Raw genomic sequence first — 25,292 nt, forward strand, 5'->3', positions numbered from 1 at the left:
AAACTGCCAACCATGTGGCTCATTAATGTTTTGTCAGATAATCTTCAATCCATTATGTCTTCAAACTATGAAATATAAGAATTTAGAGTGTTCATTAAGGTCACTTCTGCTCAATTTGCAGATGGATCAGCCAAATCCTATTTAAGTAGCTATTTATATTCAATGATTAAAAATCATATAAAACATTAACTAACAAACAACAATATATTTAGTTTAAAACAGAAAAAATTAATCTGTTTTAGAACAAAATACAGAATAATTACACTAAATATAAGGTTAATTCAAGTTTTAACTGCTTTATTGTTTTCTATGACAGCATTTTAATTAAACTGAGATTGATATTTGCTTTTTTCCTTTACAGCTACAGTAATGTATATTAGAAATATTGTCTCTCATTTATCAAACAAAAGAAAAATCAAATCCAATAAATAATATGCTTATAAATAATGTCTTTCAGTTCAAACCATAAACATTAATTAAATAAATCAATAATAATTAAAGGGTTTACAGTGAGATGATGGATAAATATTTCATTTTTTTTACTAATATAAAGTAAGATGTAATCAGTGGTACAGGTGATCACCATGTAAGTTGTAATTAAATTCCTTACTCTCAAAAAGACAAAGTATTATTATCATCACAGAGTTACATCCTGAACTCTAAATAGCAATGGAAGAAATTCAAAATAAAACATTAATTTTTCAAAGAATAAAAGGTGAAATAAGCCAAAATGTGTTAGATTACTTGGAAATGTACTAAAGCACAATAACTAGCAGTTTGGGTATTACACATAGTTAAAGAATTAATATAGTAGTAGCCTAAAGTAGATGATTGCAGAAAATGACTTTCTGTACTCTGATTTCTACTCGTTGAAAATGTATCATCTATGTAACATTTGCACAGTCCAGTTTTTCATTTTGTGTTTAACGTTTTCTTCGTTATAATTGTTAGCATAATTAAAAACAAAGCATTTAAGGAAAAAAGGAACTACAAAACTTTGGGACTACTACTTTTTATATTTGCAGAGATAATCTATGTAATTCAATGTTACCCAGGGTCAATCAAATTAGGTATCATTGCTAGAAACTTTTCTTTTTTTTCCCATAGGAGTCATGACAGCTTTCTAACATACTTGGTTTTTGGTTTTAAACTGATGTTTGAAAAACTTACTAGGACTCTATAGGATACAACCACTGGTATAGTACTTTCAATTAACACCATATTGCACTCAACTGCTTTAAGTAAGTTACAGTGTGGACCTGCATTTCAAACTTCACTCTAATCTTTAAAATTTAGAATAGTTTCCATAAACACTATTTCAAGAACTACTGACCTTTTCTTCTTTTAACACCATTTTTTTCCATAAACATCTATTAAGCCATAAATGTCTTATAACAAATGACAAGGCTGCCATCTAGTGCTTTATGACTATTCCTTTAACATTTTTAAAAGAGTGAATATCCTATATAAATCTAGAGATGGGCTATCCAATATGGTAGCCATTATCGCATGTGGCTATTGAGTAATTGAAATGTGACTAATTTGAATTGAGATTGCTGTAAATATACAAGCTGTATTTCAAACACTTAATTTGAAAAAAACTTTAAAAAATATATTTTGATGATTACTATACGGTTGCACGTTAAAATGACATACCTTAGATATGTAGACATAAAAATATTATTTAAATTAATTTCCCCTGCTTTATTTTACTTTTTAATGTAGGCAGTGGAAACTTAAAAATATGTGGCTCACATTAATTTATATTGGACAGCAGTTATCTAAGAAAATGTACCTTAATCTTAAACATAAACATATGCTTTTAAACAATAGTATATTTCTTATTTCTAAAAAATGGAATATAATTTAAATGTGTGTATAATTGTAACTAGTTACTACTTTGGTACACAATAAAAGCTAAAGATTCAAGAAGAATCAAAGAATTTCTAATTTAAAAATATCAGAAAAACTGTATCTCTATAACATCCAGGATGTTTGAAAGAAGAAGAACAAAATGAATGTGGAAAGATAGAGAATAAAGATAATTTAAAAGACATAGAAAATAGACAATTTGAGTATCAATAAGGATAGTAATTGCAAATGGATTAAACATTTTGAATATGCACATGTGTTCATATGTTTATGATACAAGAAAAAAAAAACAAAAAAAAATAACCAGTGGTCAACTTTGAGAGATATTGAACAAACAATTCCTTACTTTGAAAACTTGTAAATAAAAAGACTATAACATTTATCATACCTTTTCTATATGAATTATAGCAACGAGTAATCAAACATATGAAAGAAAGTTGTTTTTACAGAGTTTTCAAATCAAGAGATAGAGAAGGAATTGGAATATCACAGTTTTGCAACCCCTAGACAATGATGTTCTAAACACTGACATTTAGTGCCTGCTAATAATGTAAAAGGAAAGACTAGGAGGCCTTATGTGCTTCTGCTAGATGAAGAACACAAACCACCTATGAAACAGTGTTTCTTCTAAAATCAAATCTGAATCTGATTAAACCTCTAAATCAGGGTTTCTCAATCTGAGCACTGTTGAAATTTGGGGCCAGATAACTCTTTGTTCTGAGGAGGCTGTCTCGCACACTGTGGAATGTATAACAGCATCCCTGGCCTTTATCCCCTAGACGCCCTTAAGACCCATGCCCCATGCACGGTTACGATAAGCAAATGTCTCCAAACATTGTCAAAGGTCCCTTAGGCAACAAAAACACCTTAATAAGACATGGTATTTTATATGTCACATTCTTAATAAAATTAGAAATATCATTGCAAAGTGGTATTTAAAATACTTATCAAAATTAAGAAAATTCTTACATAGACATACAACAAGAAGGTAAGAATTGAACCATAAACTATGTAGAAAATAATTTAATAAGAAAACGTATCAATTGTAGGCAAAAACAACATTTTTAAAAAAATTACTAATCAGTGGAAAGAATGAATAAACCCCAACTCTCATGCTGTAATATGGCAATAAATAAATAAATAAATAAATAAATAAATAAGATGAACAAAAAAAAATTTAAAAAGCATGAGAGATTTTGAAGGAATTTAGCTAATTTTCATGGAATTTAGAGATTTTGATAGAATTTAGCCAACTTTGAGGTTTACTTAATATTTTTAACTATTCGTGTTTTAAAAGAAGATAGTAACCTCAAATTCATTTTCAAAAGCTATCACCATACTTACAAAATATGAAGATAAAAAAAGAAAGGTAAAAAATTATAATCAAAGGTTATTTCATTAGAAAAAAATAATGTAAAACTATAGTCTATATTCATTTATATACAAAGTAATCCCAAATAAAATATAAAAAATTAATATTTTGTGGTATTTCAAACAATATGCCATGACTATGATTCGTTTACCCCAAAATGAAAAGTTGTTGAAAATTAGAAAGTCTATCAATGCAACTTCACATTTAACAAGATAAATAAAAAGGCATTCATGATTAAATCCTGCAGCACAATAATATAGATAAGAATTTTATTAACTTGATACAGGAATATTCCATAAACTATACCAAAGTCTTGACTTAATGGTGATTATCTACTACCATCATTTTGACTCAGTACTGAAATAAAGATCCCATCCATCCCAATAAGAGAATAAAAGAATTGGAAAGTGAGGGAAATACCTGTCCTTATTTGCTTGCAATATAATTAGCTACATTTAAAAATAAAACGAATCTATGAAACTAGAATTAATAGAGTTAATAGAAGCTGATAAATATCAGATCAATGTACTAAAAAGAATTTTAGTTTTAAATATCAAACACAAATAGAAAATGTAATTTAAAAAGGTACCATTCAAAATAGCAACAAAAGTATTAGGAAATTACTATTTTACACATCTCACAAAAACATGTTTGAGACACGGACACATGAAACTGAGCTCAATATTATTAGTGATAGAGAAATGTAAATTAAAACCACACGATACTACTATGCCTCTTCTATAACAGCTATAATAAGGAAGACAAAATGAAGTGTTGGTGAGGATACGAAAAAAATGAAATATCTATAAATTGCTAGTGGAAATGTAAAATGGTACAGCCATGCTGTAAAATCACTTGGCAGTTTCTTTAAATGTTAAATATAAGATTACCATATGATCTGGCAATTCTACTCCCAGAAATCTACCTAAAAAAAAACTGAAAATATATGTCTACACAGAGACCATCTTAATGTTTATATCAGCATTTTTCATACTAACCAAAGCCTAGAAATAATCCCTATAGCCACTATCTGGTGATTGACAAAAAAGTGGTATATATAATGTTATACCATTTGCTATATTAACCAAGTATAATCGAAACACCTAAGGATCATCTCAGTTGATACAGAAAAACCATATGACATAAACAAACATCAATTCCTGATAAAAAATACTATGCAAAGTAAGAATTGAAGGGAATTTCCTCAACCTGATGAAGACATCTAGGAAAAAAACTACATCATGCATAATAGTGCAAGACTGACTGCTTTCCCTCTAAGATTAGGAACAAGACAAGAATATTTATATGCTCATCATATTTTTTCACGGAGTAGCAGACATAGTAGCCAACTCAATCAGGTAAGAAAAAAAAGGCATCCAGAAAGGAAAAATTCAAATTCCATTATTGGTAGAACACATTATTGTCTATGTAGAAAATACGACAGAATCTAAAAAATGGTACTTGAAATGAGTTTAGCAAATCTGAAGGATATAAAAACCAACATTAAAATAATTTGTAGTTGTACATAAAGACACAATTACACATGAAATATTAAAAAATAATGTTTACAATAGCATCAAAAATATAAAACATGTAGGTATAAATCTGACAAAAACTGTGAAAGGCCTGTACAATGAAAACTACCAAATAAAAAATATTTTTTAAAAGGATATATACTGTGTTAATGGGTCAGAAGACTCACTATAGTTAAGATATCAATTCTCCCCAAACTGATCTGTAAACTAAAAACAATCTCATTTCAAATCCTAGCATGTATTTTTGTGAAAATTGACAAGCAGGTTCTTAAATTCATGTGAAACACAAAGAAAATAGAATAGCCAAAATAAGTTTGAAAAGGAAGAACAAAATTGGAAAATAAATACTACATAGTTTCAAGACTTGTAAAGCTAGAATAATCATAACAGTGCCATAGTGGCATAAAAATAAACAAATTAATTAGTGGAACAAAACAGAAAGTCCAGAAATAGTCTTATATAGTCTTATACACATATGTGGACAACTGATTTTCAACAAAGTTGCAAAAACAATTCACTGGTTAAAAGGCAGTCCATAAATAAATTGTGCTAAAACATTTGGATATCCATATGGAGAAAATTTTTTTGATTGATTCCTTAAAATATGTATAAATATTAACTCAAAATGGACTATATGCTTAAATGGAAAAACCTAAAAATATAAAATTTCTAGAGAAAAATATAGTGGGGAATCTTTTTACCTTAGATTAGGCTAAGATTTCTCAAAGGAACAAACTGGTAAATTGAACTCCATCTGAATTAAAAACTGCCATTCAAAAAAATACTCTTAATAGAATGAAAAGACAAGCCACAAACTAGAAAAAAATGTTTGAAATCAGATATCAGATAAAGGACTTGTATCTGTAATATATAAAGTACCTTGAGAACTCAATAATATGAAAACAAACAATCCAATTTTAAAAAGTAGGCAATGGATTTAAACATATTTCATCAAATAAAATACAGATATGGCAAATAATCACATGAAAAAATGCTTACAATATTAGTCAAAAGGGATATGCAAATGAAGTGAGAATTAGAAACCGTTACACACCTATCAGAATGCCTAAAATTAAAAAGACTAACCATACAAAGTATTGAGAGACTTGGAAGAAGCAAAACTCTCAAACACTGCTGGTAGAAATGTAAAATGGTACAACCATTTGGGAAATAATTTGGTTGTTTCTTACAAAGTTAAATACACATCTACCCATATGATCATTACCCAATGAAAGTATCTTTAAATACAAAATCTATGCAGCTTTTTAATAATGACCAAAATTGTCCCCTGCAAAAATCTATCACAAAAATTTTTATGTTCAAAATTTAATCATAATGAAAAACATTGCATTAAAATTCAGCTAAGCATACTCAACTTCTGCATTTTGTACCATGTGCAGAACAAGATCTATTGCCACATTAAGCTACAGAATAGGGAAAAAAAAAATTGCACCAAATACAATTAAGAAAACATAGCAAAAAGACATTGATTGCCTTTCTATGGAGCTGTATAATAAGATTTCAGAAATAGAAATGATAACATAATAATGACAGCATCAGTTATTCATGATGAATTTTATTATATGCAAAATCACCTAAAACTAATAACACACATCAATTAATTAAAATGAAAAAATGCAAATACTTACAATAACATGTTCCTCTAAGTGGATTACCAACATAGCGATTTTCAGAATCACATCTGTAGAAATACAAAAACTCACTTACTATTAAACAATAAAATTCAAAAGTCTCATGTTTTTTTCAAGCAAAAAATTAAATTGTACATTAAGACATCTTTAAAAACTATTGCATTAATTGAAGTTTTAAAAACAAATCTTCAAAAGACTTAATGTAGAAAGCCAATATATCAGTATGAGTGAGAGAAGAAATAAGTGGAGAAGACAAATCAACATATATGAGAGGAATATAGGGGATGTTGCAAGGCAGATGGGATAGATTATGAATTTGGGGATACATAGCCTTCCTTAATAATATGAGAAGGCATTAAAAGTCTGGGAAAAAATACAAAGTCATTTGTGGGTCAAGAAAAAACATTGTGTGAATTCATAAATCCACATCATTTTTTCACTTCTGGTATTCTTTGAAATTGCCTAACATAGTGCTACTTCCTAGAACATCCTCCAAAATAAATTCTTATAAAATGTATACACAGGATAACTAAATAAAGTGACTTAATATTTACATTATATGTAAAAGTTTAATAGATGAGAAAGACCTTCTAAAATCATCTTCATTTTTAGTAGAGTTAGTTAGAACAAAGAAATAATTTTAATGCATACATATTTTAATTAATGAAGAACAAAACAGTTGAGAATAATCATCTAAATAATCAGGTTACATACTAAATGCATCTTCAGCCATGCTAGTTTTTGTATCCATGCAAAAAATGAGTTGAAGAGTAAACCTTTTTCTGTATTAACTACAAAATTAAAGTAGAAATATGATACCTCTTTATACCACTAACTTCGGGAGTTAGGTTTTTTGCTGTGACTTCCCCAAATGCTACTTTTAAAATATGTGATATATAGTGTTTTTCTAGCTTTAGAAAATCATCATACTCATTATTGCTGGGTTAAGCACTTCACAATCTATATTATTCCTATACTATTGTTCCTTCCTTTAGGGTCACCTCCTTAAATCCCATCACTTTGTACCAAGTATATACATATGTGGTCAGACAATTAAGTTTGCAAACTCATCTTAGGAAAAAGTGCTACATACCTCATCGCTGAATATCACTACAGTCCCCTTGGGAAGCTATGCATCGACGCCAGCACGTAGTCCACCCTTCAAAGCAATTTTGGAACTCTTTTTCTGCAATGGTCATCAGAGCTGTCATTGTATTACCCTTGATGAGGGATTATTAATTATGAATTTGTGCCAACTGGATAAAAGTTAACCAAGTTTACTATTCGGAAGTTCTGAAAAGGCTGCATGAAAAAGTAGACAAAAATGACCTGAATTTTTTGCTTTTTGCCTGAACCTCTTGCATCACGACAATGCAGCAGCTCACATGGCCTGTCTATGAGGGAGTTTTTAACCAGCAAACAAATAACTGTATTGGAACACCTTCTTTACCCACCTGATCTGGCCCCCAATGACTTTTCTTTACCCGAAGACAAAGGAAATGTTGAAAGGAAGACATTTTCATGACATTGAGGACATCAAGGGTAATATGATGACAGCTCTGATGGCCATTCCAGAAAAAGAGTTCCAAAACAGCTTTGAAGGGTGGACTAGGCACTGGCGTCAGTACATGGCTTCCAAAGGAGAGTACTTTGAAGGTGACGATAGTGATATTCATCAATGAGGTATATAGCACTTTTTCCAGGATGAGTTCGTGAATTTAACTGCCCGACCTCATATTATAAATATAATGAACTGATATATTGAAATGTTTGGCATAGTCATTACAGAGTTTCATGTAACTTATATAATAATGTGATCTGGAATCAAGATTATTATAATCTTCAATTTCATTACAGACCTTATAAATAAATACATGTTAAAGTATCAGAATGGAGGACCTCACAAACAATTATTTTAAACAAAGGAAGAGATCATTATTACAAGAAAATTCTACCACTACGGAAGGCAGCGTGGAGGTTCCTCAAAAAATTACGAATAGAATTACCATATGACCCAGCAATCCCTCTCCTGGGTATCTACCCAAAAAATCTGAAAACATTTACACATAAAGACAAGTGTGCTCCAATGTTCACCACAGCTGTATTTACAGTTGCCAAGACATGGAAACAACCAAAATGTCCTTTGTTAGATGAATGGATAAAGAAGTTGTGGCATATATACACAATGGAATACTATTCAGCGGTAAGAAAAGATGAAATAGGACCATTTGTGACAACATGGATGGATCTTGAGATTATAATGCTAAACGAAATAAGTCAGACACAAAAAGCAGAGAACCATATGATTTCACTGATATGCGGTATATAAACCAAAAACAACAAAAGAACAAGACAAACAAATGAGAAATAAACACTCATAGACACAGACAATAGTTTAGTGGTTACCAGAGGGTAAGGGGGGAGGGAGATGATAGATGAGGGTAAAGGGGATCAAATATATAGTGATGGAAGGAGAACTGACTCTGGGTGGTGAACACACAATGGGATTTATAGATGATGTAATACAGAATTGTACACCTGAAATCTATGTAACTTTACTAACAATTGTCACCCCAATAAACTTTAAGTAAAAAAAAAAAAAAAGAAAATTCTAAATTATTTCTTAAGGCAACTTTGCATATATAAATACAAAATAATCAGATTAATAAAAAACATTTTAAACTGTGTTTTATTCTGTAACAGACACTGTGTTTTGTAATACAAAAGTAAAATTTATTTCTTGACTAGAGATTCCCTTCATAGGTTAAAAGCACTTAAAGTATGTATTACGTATTTAGGGCAGAAATATATAATTCAGTGAACAAAGATATATCTGCACTAGTTATCTAATGCAAGTAAGAAGTTACCACAAACTTAGTAACTTTAATTAACACATATTTATTATCTCATAATTTTTGTGCCAGAGTCTGGGCATAGTGGGTCAGGAGTCTGGTATACTTGGGTTCTCTGATTCAGAGCCTCAGGGAGGTGTTCCAGGAGGCTGGAGCAAGGGTCCTCTGCAGAGCTGCAATCAAGGTGTCAGCTGGAGTTGGGTTCTCATCAGAGGCTTAACTAGGGATGTACCTACTTCTAGCTCCCTCACGTTGGTGGCAGAATTTATTTTCTTGCAGCTATAGAACTGAAGGCCTTTGTTTCTTATGAATGGCTAGAGGTTGCCCTCCGTTCCTAGGATGCCATCAGCTCCACCTACTTCTTCAAAGCCATCAAGGAAAGTCTTTAGAGCAAGTCTTTTGGCAAGACAGCGACTTAAAACATACTCTTGGAAATGATACACTATCACCTTTACCATATAATGTAACACAATCATAGAATTGATATCCCACCATCTTTGTCATATTTTCTGGTTTAAAAGCAAGTCAAAGGTCCTACCAACACTCAAAGGGAATGATAAAATAGTGTGAATACCAGAAGTCAGAGATCATTGGTAGTCACTTTAGGGTCTTTCCACCATAATAGTTTGGTTGTATGCAAAATTTTAAATTATAATATATAACAGTATATTTATTCTAGATATGAACATGTACTAATCTAATTCACATAACAAATATTTTGAGAAGTTAAATTACATGATCACAAACTCAGATTATAAGAGGTAAAGAGAATATGAAGGGAAAAGTGTAGATATAAATAATGCTTTAAACAAATTAATATTGCACTATAAATTACATTAATATTTCTGATACACAAACTAAGTAATGTTTTTCACATTCAGAATCCTTCTGTATAAAGATTAGACACAAACATTAAAAGCCTTCAGAAGTCTTCTACATAGCTAAATTTAAAACATAACTTCAAAGTATTTCTGTGTCTAAGCAAAGAGATAATTATTCTCTATTCCCACTAAGCAAATTAAGCAAACAACCCGACATTTTTAGAAACAGATATAGGCTGAAATATTTAGTAGGGACTTTGAAAAGGTAAATATTGTCATTACATGTCACCTAAATAATCAGCCATTTACGTGAATGATCACATTACATTATAAATACCACTTTTTAGAAAACAAACTATAAAATAACTTCACATTTTTGAGTGTTAAAATACAGCATTTCATTTTGTTTCTGTTGATTTAAATATTTAAATGTATATATATATTTACACACACACACACACACACACTCATCATGAGATACAATTTTTCTACTCAAAAACTAGAAAAGGAAGAAGGACATCTAATTGCTACAATTTTGAAATATCACAACACAATTTAAAACAGTTGAGAATCTGATAAGTACATTCACATTTTTCATGAGAAATTCTGAAAATTGCACACAAGATAAAACACACTTGCTTTTGCTTTGTTCTTCCCCTAAACAAACTCATAAAAATCAGAGCATATACTATGAACAAAAATATATTAAGGAGTACACAGTATCAATAGTGATACCATATTTCAAAGACAATTATTTAAAAAAACATAAAATTCAGACATGAAGGTATGGTAGTAAATCCTCAAATAGTACAGGAGGCACAGGTTCTAAAGTTATAAAGCTGTTTATGGATTTCAGAGTCCAGTCATGGTAAGTAGAACTAACTAAGTAAGGTGAAGACAACTAAAAAAGGTCAATTTTTATTTTTAATGTTTTAAGAGCATTGGAGAGAAAAAGAGTTACAAGAAAGGTAGAACACTAGGTTGTTGAATCATTTGGGGGATCCCTTTGTCTCTGATTATAGATGGGAACAGTCTTTCACAGGAAAAATGATTGGAGTCTAGGTCCCCCCACGGTTGGTGAGCTAATTCCCAAAGGGTAATCTTAGGAGTAAGGACATAGAAAGGCTTTCCAGAGTCTGCAGACCTACTCTGAACCACGCTTATCCCTGAAAATGCTTAAAGTACTACTGCCCTCAGGCACACAGGAAAATTAAATTCTCTTTGGAGAAAGGTCTCAAACTATCTATAAATATTTTATAAATACGATATCCAGTATAAAAGAAAAACTATTCAACCCTGGAAACCAATAAGAAAACAAGAACAGGAAGCAGCAGAAATAAAAGATGAAAATAGTTATGGGAATTCAAATATTATCTAGGAAGAGACACAGGCTTTAAAATAACTATCTTTATTATATGGGAGGAGATAATAGGCAGAATTAAAAATTTGCATAAAAAATTGAAGACTATAATAGATAAAGTTAACAATTTAGTCTAAAAAAATTGGACATTGAAACAGCAAAATGAAAAAGGAACAACCAAAACTAAGAACTGAATGGATGAAATTAACAACAAATTAGACACCACAGAAAAGTAAACTGAAAAATGGATCAGGACAAAAATTCCCAGCATGGTAAATGAAAAAACAGTAGTAGTAACCAAGGACATCATAGTAAAACTAGTAAAACAAAAAGAAAAACAAATTTAAAGCCAAAGAATAAAATAGACATAAGAAGAAATTAAAAATCTGAATAGTTTACATCTTTTAAAGAAATTGAATATTTTAAATCTTATTTTAAAGAAATAATTAAAATATTTCTACAAAGAAAAATGTAGGACCAACTGGCCACCCTGGTGATACTACCTAATAATGGGGGAACAAACCCCCCCAAAGGCACTGACCATATTGGAAAGACTGATATATTGGTTATATTAAAATTAAGAACTTCTCCTTATCAAAGACATAAAAATAGTATAAAAACCCAAACCACAAAGTGGTATTTACCACACATATCACCAATACAAGACATGTATCCAGAATGTATAAAACGTTATTAATGACTGAGAAAAAGAGAAAAACACACTTGAAAGAGCACTGTCTGTTAAAAGAGGAAATTCAATTAATGATTAAACATATGAAACTTTTAAAGATTAAACCTTTAAGAACTAAAGACTTCCTTTAGTTCTTAAGAAAATGTAAATTCAAATTGCAACATATCAATTGCACACCCATCTGATTCCTTAAACTTAAAATGTCTTAATAACACCAAGTACTGTCAAGAGTATAGAGCATTAAGAAAACTCATATGGCTCTGGAAATAGCATAATTTGATATAACAATTTTACAAAAGAGTTAATCCTCTAAAATTAAAAATATGGATGTCCAATACATACCCATCAACAATGTATACACTTGTGAGCCAGGATACATATATGAGGATACTCATAAGCTCATTAGTTGTAATGTAAAAGAAAAGAAAATAAAACTACAATTGTCAAGTAGGAGAATATGAGAATGAGTAATTGCAGTGTGATATATTCATACAAATACAGCACGGAAAAGGATCAAATTACAGCTACATAGATCCAACAATCTGGATGAATACCAAAACATTATGTTGAGTGAAAGACACTCGACACAAAAGAATATAGCCATAGACACTACACACCTATTAGAATGATCCAAATCCAGAACAAACACTAAATGCTGCCAAGTATGTGGAATGTGGAGCAACAAGAATCTAAGTCATTGCTGGTAGAAACGTAAAATGGTAGAGCCACTTTCAAAGACATTTTGGCAGTCTCTTATAAAACTAAATATACTGTTAACATATGATCCAGCAATTACACTCCTTTGTATTGACCCATAGGAGATGAAAAATTAAGTCCATACAAAAGCCTGCACATGTTAATTGCAGCTTTACAGCAGTTTTATTCATAATTAGTAAAAATTGGAAGATACCAAGATGTCCTTTAGGACGTGAATAGATAAACTGGTACATCCAGACAATGGGATATAATCCAGCAGTAAAAAGAAATGAGAAATCAAGTCATGAAAAGACATGAAAGAAACTTAAATGCATATTACTAAGTGAAAGAAGCCAATCTGAGAAGGCTATGTGCTGTATTATTTCAACTATATGACATTCTGGAAAAGGCAAAACTATGGGGACAGTAAGAAAAAGAGTGGTTGCCAGGAGTTAGGGGAGAGGGAAGGACGAATCAGAGCTGCACAGAGAATTTTTAGGACAGCGAAACTACTCTGTATGATACTAATGGTAGATACACATCATTACACATTTGTCAAATCCCACAGAATGAACAACAGTAAGGGTGAACCCTAAAATAAACTACGGACTCTGGGGTCATCAATTGTAACAATGTACCAGTCTGTGGTGATGGAGGAAGCCAATGCATGTGTGGGGGAAAGGGGTATATAGGAAATTTCTGTACCTTCTTCTCAATATTGCTGTGAACCTAAAACTGCTCTAAAACATCAAGTCTATGAAAAAAAAAATCCAGTTTTACAAAACAAGTCATTGAAAGGATAAAAAAATAACAATTTGATGTCTTTAAAATTAAAAAATAATTAATGGATCAAAATAAAATAATAATTGAAATTACTGATAATTTATAAAATATTTCACATTGAAAAATACAAACTGAATAGTGATTAATCTGAAGTTCACCACAGTTATCATACAATCAATCTCTACATCGTGTAATGTTTCTCCTCGGGGGAAAATACAGTATTAAGAAGTTTTGCTACACACAAAAAAAATTTAATTTTAATTAAGTAATTACTAAATATTTTACATTAGAATTTGGAAATTAAAAGGTAGGATAACATATAGTTCATAAACACTATTCATACATTTTCTGACAAATTCTCATTAAGAGAAATGATATATTTTTTTTTCCATCTGGACATAATGCTTCAATTGTTGCCAATTATTCTCCATAAGAAATGATATGTAAACAATAGGCAAAGAGCACTGGCTTTTTAGTTACAGAAACCAAGGTGGAAATCCTCCTCCACCACTAATTAGATTGTGGAACTTGGACAAATTAACTTTCGTAGGTCTCAATTTCCTTTACAGCAAAATAGGGATAAAAATGTTACCTACTTTATGGAATTGTTGCAAGAATTAAATACAAGTGCTCAACCCAGAGACAGGCCATTTAGTAACGTTCCAAATGTTAACTATGATAATGATGACGTGGACAGTAATGAAGGAGAGGAAGAACATTAATAAAAATAGAGGACATTATATTTGCATCTGCAAATGTCAGGGCAAGACAAAAAAATTATTTGAGAAAGAGATTGCACTGAATTATTTTCAAGGATCCATCTTTTGTTCCCTAGAAGGAAGATTGCTGAATTCTACAACGTAGCCACTGCACGGGGGCACCCAGAAATGAATCAAACTGACATAACAGTGTAGAGCAGTAGTTCATCTTCTAACATCTTAAAGGTTTGATAAAACATCCACATATATACCAGATGTATTTCTATATTACAATGTTGAAATTTACTGTAATTTATTTCTTCACAGAAGGTTACGTTGGACATATTAGGAAATATTTATTTCATCCTCTGCTATTTCAAGATAATCTTTAATAGTAAATATAGAAGACTGGCCAAAATCAGTTGAAAGTATAAACAGTCTTCTCTTTCTTTGGCATATTAAGTCTGTTTCTTTTTGTGATTATTTCCAACGTATAATTAGTACATCCTACACCTTAATTCCACACTGTTCCTTACGTTGCACTTACTTTGTACCAACAATCCCAACAATTCTATACGTGTTATGTGACCTATTCTGACCATCTGGAGTTAAAACCACTTAACTTTGTTTTGCCAGATGTTAACGTAATATAATAATCAAATTGGAGATCAAGGACTATGCTGAAGTCTCCTAAGAGACAGCCTTCAATGAGAATAGCTCTAATAAAAGAGACACAAACGTTTGCCAAGGTTTTAAGAGATGAATGGGGATCAAAAAATAATTTAACCCTAAACACTCCATAGACAGTTGACTAACCTAACCCCAGAAGTCACACTTAATGAATAGGTCATTTAAGGTAATTTAAATGAAAGAACAACAATCAAGAATGTCAAGCTAGGTGCCCCAGGAATAGTAATTCCTCCTGAAAGGGTATGCTAACTCCTGCAACAAACAACCTTGAAATCTCATTAGTTTTACACACTAAAAGATTGTTGGTAGCTTAAGGCACCGCCCAGTGTAGAGGGTGGAATTGGGGACGGGTCTTGCTCCATACAGGATTCCAGGACCTGGGCTGTCCTGAGCTCTGCAATCTTTTAGGTCCTCATCTTCCTCGCCACTGAACTGTTGAATGGGGAAAGAGAGAGCATATGGCATAGAAATGTTTTATGAGCCAGGCCTACAGTGGTGGACATTACTTATACCTATTGGTCAGAACCCAATTACGTGACCTCCAAACTAACTCTAATAGAAACTGGAGAAACATAGCCTAACTGTGTTTAGAAAGTTTTCACAATTGATAATTAAATGAAATTCAATCCAGTACAGTTCTGGGGGAAAGACTGATGGCTTAGAAAGACTGATGGCAGAGCTAATAGATTCAGAAGTGCATTCCTAAAAATCCAAGAATAATTATATATAGCAAGGAAGACGTATTGCAAAAGAACTCAAGCATTTACTTGACATGGGAAGTTTTTTTGCTCAAGTTAGACTTCTTACCAGGAGAGAACCTTCCTAAAGAACAGGAATTGCACACTACCAAATCTGGTTTCATATTGGGCAAGCTTAAATTGAATTCCTAACATGCTTTCTGAACTGGTATTTTGAGATTTACGGCTTTTGGTACTGTCTTATGGCCTCTCACTGAATATTTTCAGAATAAAGCAAGCATAGGAGTTCTTCAAGTATCTTATTTCTCAGATATCAAGGCTGCCTAGCTCACCGGCACACATAAACCATTAGCCCTGTCTGCAGTTGCAACTGCAGTGGGCAAAAACAACCTAGAAAAGCATAACAATATTTAGTGTTAGTATTTGAAGACTATATTCGCCAGCTGCTTATCCAAACGTGTTTATGAAGCTGATAATCTATATGCAAATTAGATGCAGTACAAAAGGCAAGTTGTATAGCAAATGATTCCTCTGTCTTCTTTGTATATCCATTTAATGTAGATTAAAGCACACAGATGAGAGAGGTACTGTTTTCCCCCATTCCCAATATAGAAGACAAAAAAAAAAGGAAAAAAGGACAGGAATAATTGGGAAAAACAAATATCCTAAGATATATTCCTTTATATTTGTTTTATAAAGCCCCTGCTATGTGCCAAAAGCTAAACTAGAAAAGGTGGTACAAGTTTGATCTTCCTAAAATGAAACAGTTATTGGCATCATCCTCTTCCTTTCACCCCACAAAAAAAAAAAAAAAAAGACCATACATATCAAAATAGATTAAAATGGGTAATCACCTTAGATATTGCTGACCTAAAGGTGAACTAGGGAGGAAAAATGCTCAGGAAGATCCTCCAATGGCAACATTTCTCCAAGTGCATCAAGTACTATTATTTCACAGTCATTTCCAACGCTTGTAGGAAAGCAAAATTTTGGTCCTCATCCTAGCGTTTAAGTCACTATAATCCAGGAGATTCTTCTTCACTCTAATTTTGAGAACCAGTGTCTTAAGCCTAACATAAATAGCTTTGAAAAAGTTGGGGTCAGTAAAGATGAAAGGCATAGGAAGATAAAAAGGAATTCAGTTATGAATTAATTTCCTAAACTTACAAGATCCTGCTTAGTAATAGTGCCATATATCTCAGGCAATTATATTTGTAATTCCAAATGCTTTTGAGAAATGTTATCTTCAATTGACCATGGATAAAAAGTAAAGCATGATTATGGATCAATTCATCCATTGTGATTAATGTACCAGCATAATATCTAACAATACCATCTATCTACTTTGTTTCCCCGAAAATAAGACATAACCGGAAAAGTATCCCTAGCATGATTTTTCAATGATGACATTCCCTAAACATAAGCCCTAATGTATCTTTTGGAGCAAAAATTAATATAAGACCTGGTCTTATTTTTGAGGAAACACGGTATCTACACACACACACACACACACACACACACACACACACACACACACACACACAATTTTCTCCAGAAGTCAGTAAAATTGCTGTAAGATTGTATGTGCCATAAATGAAACAACAAAATGTTTTTTGGCTAGGTAAAGCAAAACGCTAATTGATGAGGTCAGGGGTTCTCACTGGGGACATATGGGTGGATAACAATCGGTTATCTCCATAACTATGGAGTTCTAATGGAACTTGCTGAGAGGGAGGCCAAGCATGACAGACATCCTGAATGCACACGGCAATCCTGCAAAACAAAACAAAAATGATCCAAATACCACACTACTTTTGAATAACATGGCAAATGGACAAATTTTTTTGTTCATAATTATATATTAAAAATTATTTGTGGGTTCCCAATTGTTTTTCAACAGAATATTCTGACAATGTTCCCAGAAGCCTACAACACAACTCTACTGGCTCTTGTATTACGAGAACTTTCTCTATTCTATCCTCTCTTTCCTTGTGTCTAAGAAATGATATAGTTTCCAAGGTCTTTTAAAGTAACAGAAACTGCATTATGCCTTGATATGTGATGGGGTTTTAAGACAGAAAACATACGTTGTGACATTTCATCATATTCCTGTTGGTATTTTAACCTAGGGAAATTATTTTGGCACCAACTTACAAATAAGATCCAGCTCATATTTGAGAATATAATACTACTTCATTTTCTCCATTTTTAACAGTCTGTTATTTGTCTTGGCATGAGATGTCTCATTTCTGATTTACTACCCTGACTGGGTCCAGAGTGAATGGGAGGGGTTTCAGAGATTTCTTCCACTTTAAGGAGTTTCAGAGATTTCTTCCACTTCTTCCTACCTTAAGGACTCTTTTACCACAGATTACACAGCCAATCTGAGGGGTCTGCCAGCTGCTACATGTATCCATTCCAATTATGCATTTAGGGGCAGGGAAAATGACCACAGAGTGAGTTTGCACACGCAATGTACTCAATTAAACAGATTTGGACCAAAGCTCCATTTACTACCTGTTCTCCATTAAGTTCCCATGCTGACAAAGTGGCTATGACTTCATCTCTATATGCTGGTAGCACTTTCTAATTTAAGATAATTAATTATGAAAGTCCATAAAGTTTTAGAAAGTGCTATTCCACCTCCAGTGAGAACCACTGACCTAATAAATTGATGTTTTTCTTTTGTCCAGCCAAAATACTTTGAGCTTCATATTTACTGTGTACAAGACATAAGAACATTTTATTGACCTCTGTTGGAATTCAAGTATTTTCTGGTAATTAGATTAGACAAGGTCTAATCAAGAATCAACCCAGAAACATGTTTTTCAATTGTGTTTGTTTATTAATTCACATACGGGAAATGTTATGACAAAATTTCTCAATGGTGCCTTCTGAAATATTAATACGACTCCTTAATGTATGTAGTAACAATACACAAATTTTTAAGTGAATAAATTAATGTTAAATTAATGTTATTTTAGTGATCAATATCAGTCAAATACCTTATCCAAAAGCCCTTCAAAAGTATGTACATTGCCTTTCCCAGTAACTAATTATCTGCTAACTGGCTTGAGGTCCCATTGGAGACAGAGTGGATGAATATTTACTGTGTATATTGATGAGATGTAATGGGTATTATCTTAAAGATACCAAACCTCTACTGTAATGGATAGGGTTTGGGGACCAGATTCAGAAAGAGTTAAGAGTCACAATTTTCCACTGGCTGGGGTAGCTGACATAAACCTTCTGCTTATTGGTTCACGATTTTTTTTTCTGGTGACATAAGTCAAAGTTGGCTGTCAATTCAGCTCACTCCTCAGAACTCCCATAGATATTACCACACACCCTTGCTAACCAACACCCCCTGTTGGCTTTGCTGACTATTAAGGTAATGATATCTACATTTAAGAATTAAATGCCACTCACTCCCTGGCTTCTACGATACTGGAATCCTGACATACTCAATGACACTAGGAAGCCCAGTTCACCGGCAACATTTTCAACTGTCCACTAGCCTACAGATAATAGCCTCCACTGAGTTCCACAGGCTCCAGCGGTCCCCTTACTATTGTATTCCTTATTGCCTTTAGGGAAGGAAGTGTTCTGGAAGACCTTCAAGAAAATATGGTTAGTTAATAGGCTTTCTGACGTTATGAAGTACGTGTGTTCCAATACACCCAACTTTCCAAGGTGTTTGACCCCAATGCTCAAAACTTCCCCAAGACAGTCCCAGCATCTCCCCACCTTATTTACTAGAGGCAATCATCATGCCTACACTTTAAAGAGCCATCAGCAACGCCACGGGTACTCTCTAAGACAGGACATCCTGAATCACAGGGGAGCCATATCAATGAAGTCTCCCTTGTCCAGTCTTACATTTCATGCCCGCTGACCCAACGCTCTCATGACCACTCTGACGTGCACTACTGATTACTGCCTCTGCACATCTGGCAGGCCCTGTAACTCTCCCAGTGAAGAAGTGACCTCTTCCTACAGCAGAAATTGTGAGCTCCCACCCACACCATGCTGAGACCTGATAGCTCTTACTGATCTGAAGACAATGAGTGCAAGCAGGGGACGCTCCGGCGGAGGACAAACATGTTGTTATGAAACACAACCCTCACGTGAAATCTTCGCCTTGTCTCCACGGAAAGGGAAGCTACTCTACTCTAGCAAATGACAGAGGACCACTTCTTCCAGCCTGGAGTGTTCAAGGACATCTAAGAGTCAGGGTTCCAAGGTCATTCATAAGTGTTGCCATTGTAGGCCTCAAAGTCCCACTCCTCATTAGGCAGTGACTCTGGCATGGGCGAAATGTCACAGCTGAGCCTTCCGTTTCCTTTGCAGGCAGCCAACCTTACGATTAAATCCTGCGCATAATTTTCAACATACTCTGCTCTCTGGCTGCAGAAAATGAGGCTCTTTAAATGCTGTCATGAAGGCCTTCTGATGTTCAATAGTGTGCCCCGAGTGGATGGAAGGTTCCTTCTTTAAGGCTTTATGACAGTTAACGAAAACCAGCCAAGCTCCCAATGATAATTACCATCTCCCCATAACTTTCAAGTACTAAAGTTGCTGCATGAACCAGCATTTCTCCTTCAACCTATACTTGATCCTATCAAACTCGGTTAATAGTCTCAATAATCATTACACTACAGCACACCAGGATATCACTACCCCCATTTACAATCAGCACTGTGGTGCTTCCCGCCATCTGATAAGCCACCCAATAATAAAATCCTGTACTGCAGGTCTGTTATCTTGAGCCACTTCCAGTAGCATCTGCCTTAGTTGGAATGACCTCAATAGCAGATGCTGAGATAAGCACTCGGATGTGGGTACTTGCCAAGGGCAGTTATCTCGGGAAGTGTGACTGACAAAGTGGGAAATGTAGAACAAATTCCCACTCCTCACTGGTTAAGTGTTAACCACACTGGCATTAACTGTCTTACACTTACTTTCTGGTTGCCCCTGGGTGGAAATGAGTAGCTTCAGAACTAAATGAGGAACAAAGATGCTCATGTTTTATGTGGACTACTGGAAAGGACAATAACTGTCCAGCTTTGGTGGAACCATGAGAGCCAAGGGAGTTGGCAAAATGCATTGTAAGTATCTGCCACAACCTTTTATCAAATAAACTTCTTTCACCTATTTTTATCCTATTCCCTTGATTTCCCATTGAGGGTCATCAGTTTCCAATACAAGAGTTGTTAGAAGGTTAAAAGAAAATAAATACTACTGACCTTCTTTGCTCTATTACTTTGAAAATGAATGTGATTGAGTGACAGACACTGTATTTTACAGAATGCAACTATGTGTTACCTTCACATTGTAAATTTTACAAAAATAGGTTGTTTTCTTTAAAGTCCACATGTTGCTCCTGAAAAGTAAACAATATTAATAGAGAACACCACTTTACTCTCTACATATTTATATTAGAGCTCATATATTCATTAAATTCATTTTTTGATACCAACTCTGAGTTCCAACTGTGTTTTAGGCCAGGGACAGAATGAGAACTATCATTACTTTGGCAAGATGAATAATTTGGTGCCTCTTTTAAAAGAACATTTTGATCTCATTATCAAAGCTCCACCCACTGTGTCTGCCATTTCTCTCCCAGCCCCAGCTTATACCACAAGAAACACATTCTTAAAATTTTCTCCAATTTTTCCATGAGCAACTGGTGGGATTTGTGAAAAAGAAAATTCTGAAGAGAGTGTGGACTCCACCATTCCTGTGGCCCAGGAGCTTCACACTCTCCTGACAGTGCGCACTTCAGCATCAATTTATTAACCACCTCAGCTGAATTCTTAAGTTTCCAGGAGGTTTCACTCTAGGTAAACCAACGGACATGGCCCATCTTCCCTTGAAAGTTCTTGTTTCTCTTTAGCTTTTTGGCCATTTGGTTGCCCTGTTACCTCGACTGTCCAATGGCTTCAAGAAAACTCATGAATTTGCAGTTTGCCCAGCTTTTATTTCTTTCATTGTAAAGGTGGGAGTGATGCTCTTTCTAGCTCTCTATGAGGTGTGATCAACAAATACAGTAGATGTTTAAATTTTAAAAAAATTATAGTAAAATACACATTGCCATTAATCTCCCTCAAAGTACTCCTCCTCGCTTCTAACACACTTATCCCATCATTCTTGCCACTTTCTGAAGCAGTTCTGGAAGTCCTCTTTCATGAGTGTCTTTAGTTGCACTGTCATGGCTGCCTCAATGTCCTGAAATGATTCAAAATGTTTACCTTCCATAGTTATTTTGACTTTGGGGAACAGCCAGAAGTCACACGGTTCCAGACCCAGTGAATAAGGTGGATGAGAACACACCGTAATGTATTTATTTGACAGAAACTGCCATACGAGAAGCGAAGTGTGTCACAGAGCCTTCCCATTGTGATCAATACATAGGGTGAATGCTGCTGCCGAGTGCCACCCAACGGAAAGGCAGGGATCTTCAATATGGGAAGTGATGCATGGAACCTTAGTAACAGTGTGTGGCAAGTTTCAACTTGTTCAGTGCAGTCACTTGGGTGTGAGCTATGGTTGAGAGAAGGTATGTTTTGAAGTGTGAATCATCCTCCATCATGAAAATGCTCTGTGTCACACATCACTTCTGGTATGGCAATTTCTGTCAAATAAAAACATTACAGTGTGTCTTCATCCAATTTATTCATGGGATCGGGACCATGTGACTTCTTGCTCTTCCACAAAGTCAAAATAATTCAGGACATCGAGGCAGCCAGGACAGCACAACTAAAGACACAAAAGAGGACTTCCAGAACTGTTTCCGAAAGTGGCAAGGATGATGGGATAAGTGTGTTCAAAACGAGGGAGATTAATGGCAATGTGCCTTTTACTGTAACACATTTTTTTAATTTAAACATTCACCGTATTATTTGATCACACCTTGTACATCCTTGAGCAAACACTGGAAATTCTGTGACCTTTTTCATTTTCACTTTTTTTTTCTTTACTATTTACTATATTCTCAACCCAGAACAATTTACCTCCTCATTCAAGTTCCAGCTCAAATATCCCCTGCTCAAATTTCCCTTATCCCACCAAGATAAGTTACTCACTCCCTTTTCAGTCCTCTTTTGATATTCTCTTCATTCCATTCCATTAGATAAATTTACTGAACACTGACATTGCGGTACTGATGCAATGGTCCCCAAAGAATTCACTCTAGTAAAGGATCAAGGCAAGTACACAGATAATGCAAGGGAAAAAAATTAACAAATAGGAAGAGAACCAATTTCAGTTTGGGGAGCTTATGAAAAATATGCAAGAATATGTGATGTCCAAATATATACTTAAAGCCAAACAGAAATTATCCTGGGAAGAGGGAAGAGTTGATAAGCATCTTCCATTATTATATATTTTGGCTATGTCTGCACTGCTAGCCTGAAAGATACTCTAAGCAATAACCATGTGTTATTTATCTTCATTAATAATACCAAGCACTCATTTCATCACTATTTACTGATTTGAATGACTAGCTTTGCTCCTCACAAGAGCATATTTTCCAGTGTAAGCACACCATAGGAAATAACTGCTCTAAGAACCATGGCCTGTCTTTCATTGTCCCACACTCAAAAGCTAACTAAATAAAACAAAAAAGTAATGAATATAATTCTATCCACAATAACTCTTTACAAATTAGTAGTCAATTTTTCCTCAGCTTATAAAAAGTCATAAATAAGAACTAGGGTGAAATGTACTTTCATCATTCAGAACTATATAATTTATTTTTTGAATATTTCATACACATGCCAAACCCTGCAACTCTGTATATCTAACCTTACAAGCCCATGAGTCAATGAATTAAAATACTGCTCTCTCTCATCTGGAGAAAAAAAAATATGTTACTAAGCTATGACACCACATAAGAGATAATTATTATGGATGGCTATATCATTTATGCAGAAATGCAGTACAAATTTAAAATGTCAGTGTTAATAATCATGATGGAATCTCAGAACAAAAATAAAACATCTGTTGCTTGTGTCCAGGAACTGCTACATAACTCATAGGAAAACAAGGAACAGTGCAAAATAAAAATGTAGGGCTCTTGTTAAAAATTTATCAAGAATTTCAAGATGGCGACAGTAGAGCATTAAACCCATTATGATGCCCTTCTAAGCATGAGGTCCTGTGCAAATGTACAAGTCACATGCCCAAGAAGTTGGCCCTGCTTAGGACAACCAGTATATAGTGATGTGAAATACTAGAGGCATCCTTCTGTCTTAGAGCAAAGGACTCTGATTTAATTGTGTTGGTGTTGAGACCAAAACAGGTTCCCTTAATACTGTGTTTCCCCAAAAATAAAACCTACCCAGACAATCAGCTCTAATGCATCTTTTGGAGCAAAAGTTAATATAAGACCCAGTCTTATTTTACTGTAATTTATTATTTAAGACCCAGTCTTATACACTTATATAAGACTGGGTATAATATAATATCATACCAGGTCTTACATTAACTTTTGCTCCAAAAGATGCATTAGAGCTGATTGTCCAGCTAGGTCTTATTGTCGGAGAAACAGGGTAGGAATTTCCCAATAATCTTATGTTTTGATCTCATTTTTAAGTTTAGAGACTATGGAGAAGGAATAAAAACTGGTTCTGCTCACCTTCTCAGAACTTGAAAACCTATGATACCTCAGGCAAAGATATGAATGAACATCGAACTTAAAATGTTTAGGATAATTCTATAGCAACAAATATATTTATTCTAAATAAAAACAAAATGATCATTTTCCATTGTTAACAGACTTCCATGGATGTAATTTTTTATATAATTATAGTTTTGGAGAATACTTTATTAATTTTTATAAATATAATTATTATAGTTGGCATTTATGGTTTGTGTCAAATATAGTATATTTATATATAATATAAACATAAGTGCTTGCATATATGTACAATTCAAAACTATAAAAGCACTTTTAATAATGTATGGTGTAATCAAATAAGAGAAAAGAAAAAATTAAATAACATTAAACTACTGCTTCTTAAAGTTACTTTGGGGGGGGATAAATCTTGAGAATAATAACTAAATTATAAAAAGACAAAAGCCACTCATAAAACTACTGAGAATACAGTAAAATAAAAGTAGGCTCATGTGTACTGACTAACAGAGAAAAAGAAGATGCATATAAGAAACGACTTGAAACTCTTAAAGGACTACAAATATCAGAAATAATAATGAAAGATTCAAAAGAAAGAAAGGCATAAAAACATTGAATTTGGAAAAAATTCTTTAACAAGATAAGGAGGAAAATTATAAAGATAACAATGCAGATTTGATGTGTAACGTTTTCCAGAAAAAATAAGAATATTTCTTTTTTTAGAGAGATAGAAAAGACAAACATATTCTATGGGCTCTGTTTTACAGCTTCCACAAAACTGTCATTTTAAAAGGCTTAATTTTTTATGAGAATTGATAGAATGCAAGCAAACATAGTTTACCAAACTACAGGTTGCTTAACTAGCACAACACTAAACATAAAAGGGAAAACCTACAAAAATTAGTTGTACAGCACAAATTCAATCCATGTAAGTTCT

The 25,292-nt window shown here is 33.3% G+C and overlaps 1 protein-coding gene across 2 annotated transcripts in view; it reads right to left on the bottom strand.

The window, feature by feature from the left end:
• The window catches only part of ATRNL1 (attractin like 1), a 564,648-nt gene that overhangs the window by 381,171 nt on the left and 158,185 nt on the right, over window positions 1-25,292 (bottom strand). For both annotated transcript variants that reach the window (XM_019725236.2, XM_074338995.1), the window contains exon 21: window positions 6,429-6,481. In XM_019725236.2, coding sequence (XP_019580795.2) covers window positions 6,429-6,481 — 53 coding nt within the window. The remainder of the gene's footprint in view (window positions 1-6,428; window positions 6,482-25,292) is intronic.

Source organism: Rhinolophus sinicus, linkage group LG07, assembly GCF_036562045.2.
Source record: "Rhinolophus sinicus isolate RSC01 linkage group LG07, ASM3656204v1, whole genome shotgun sequence".
Lineage (NCBI taxonomy): Eukaryota > Metazoa > Chordata > Mammalia > Chiroptera > Rhinolophidae > Rhinolophus > Rhinolophus sinicus.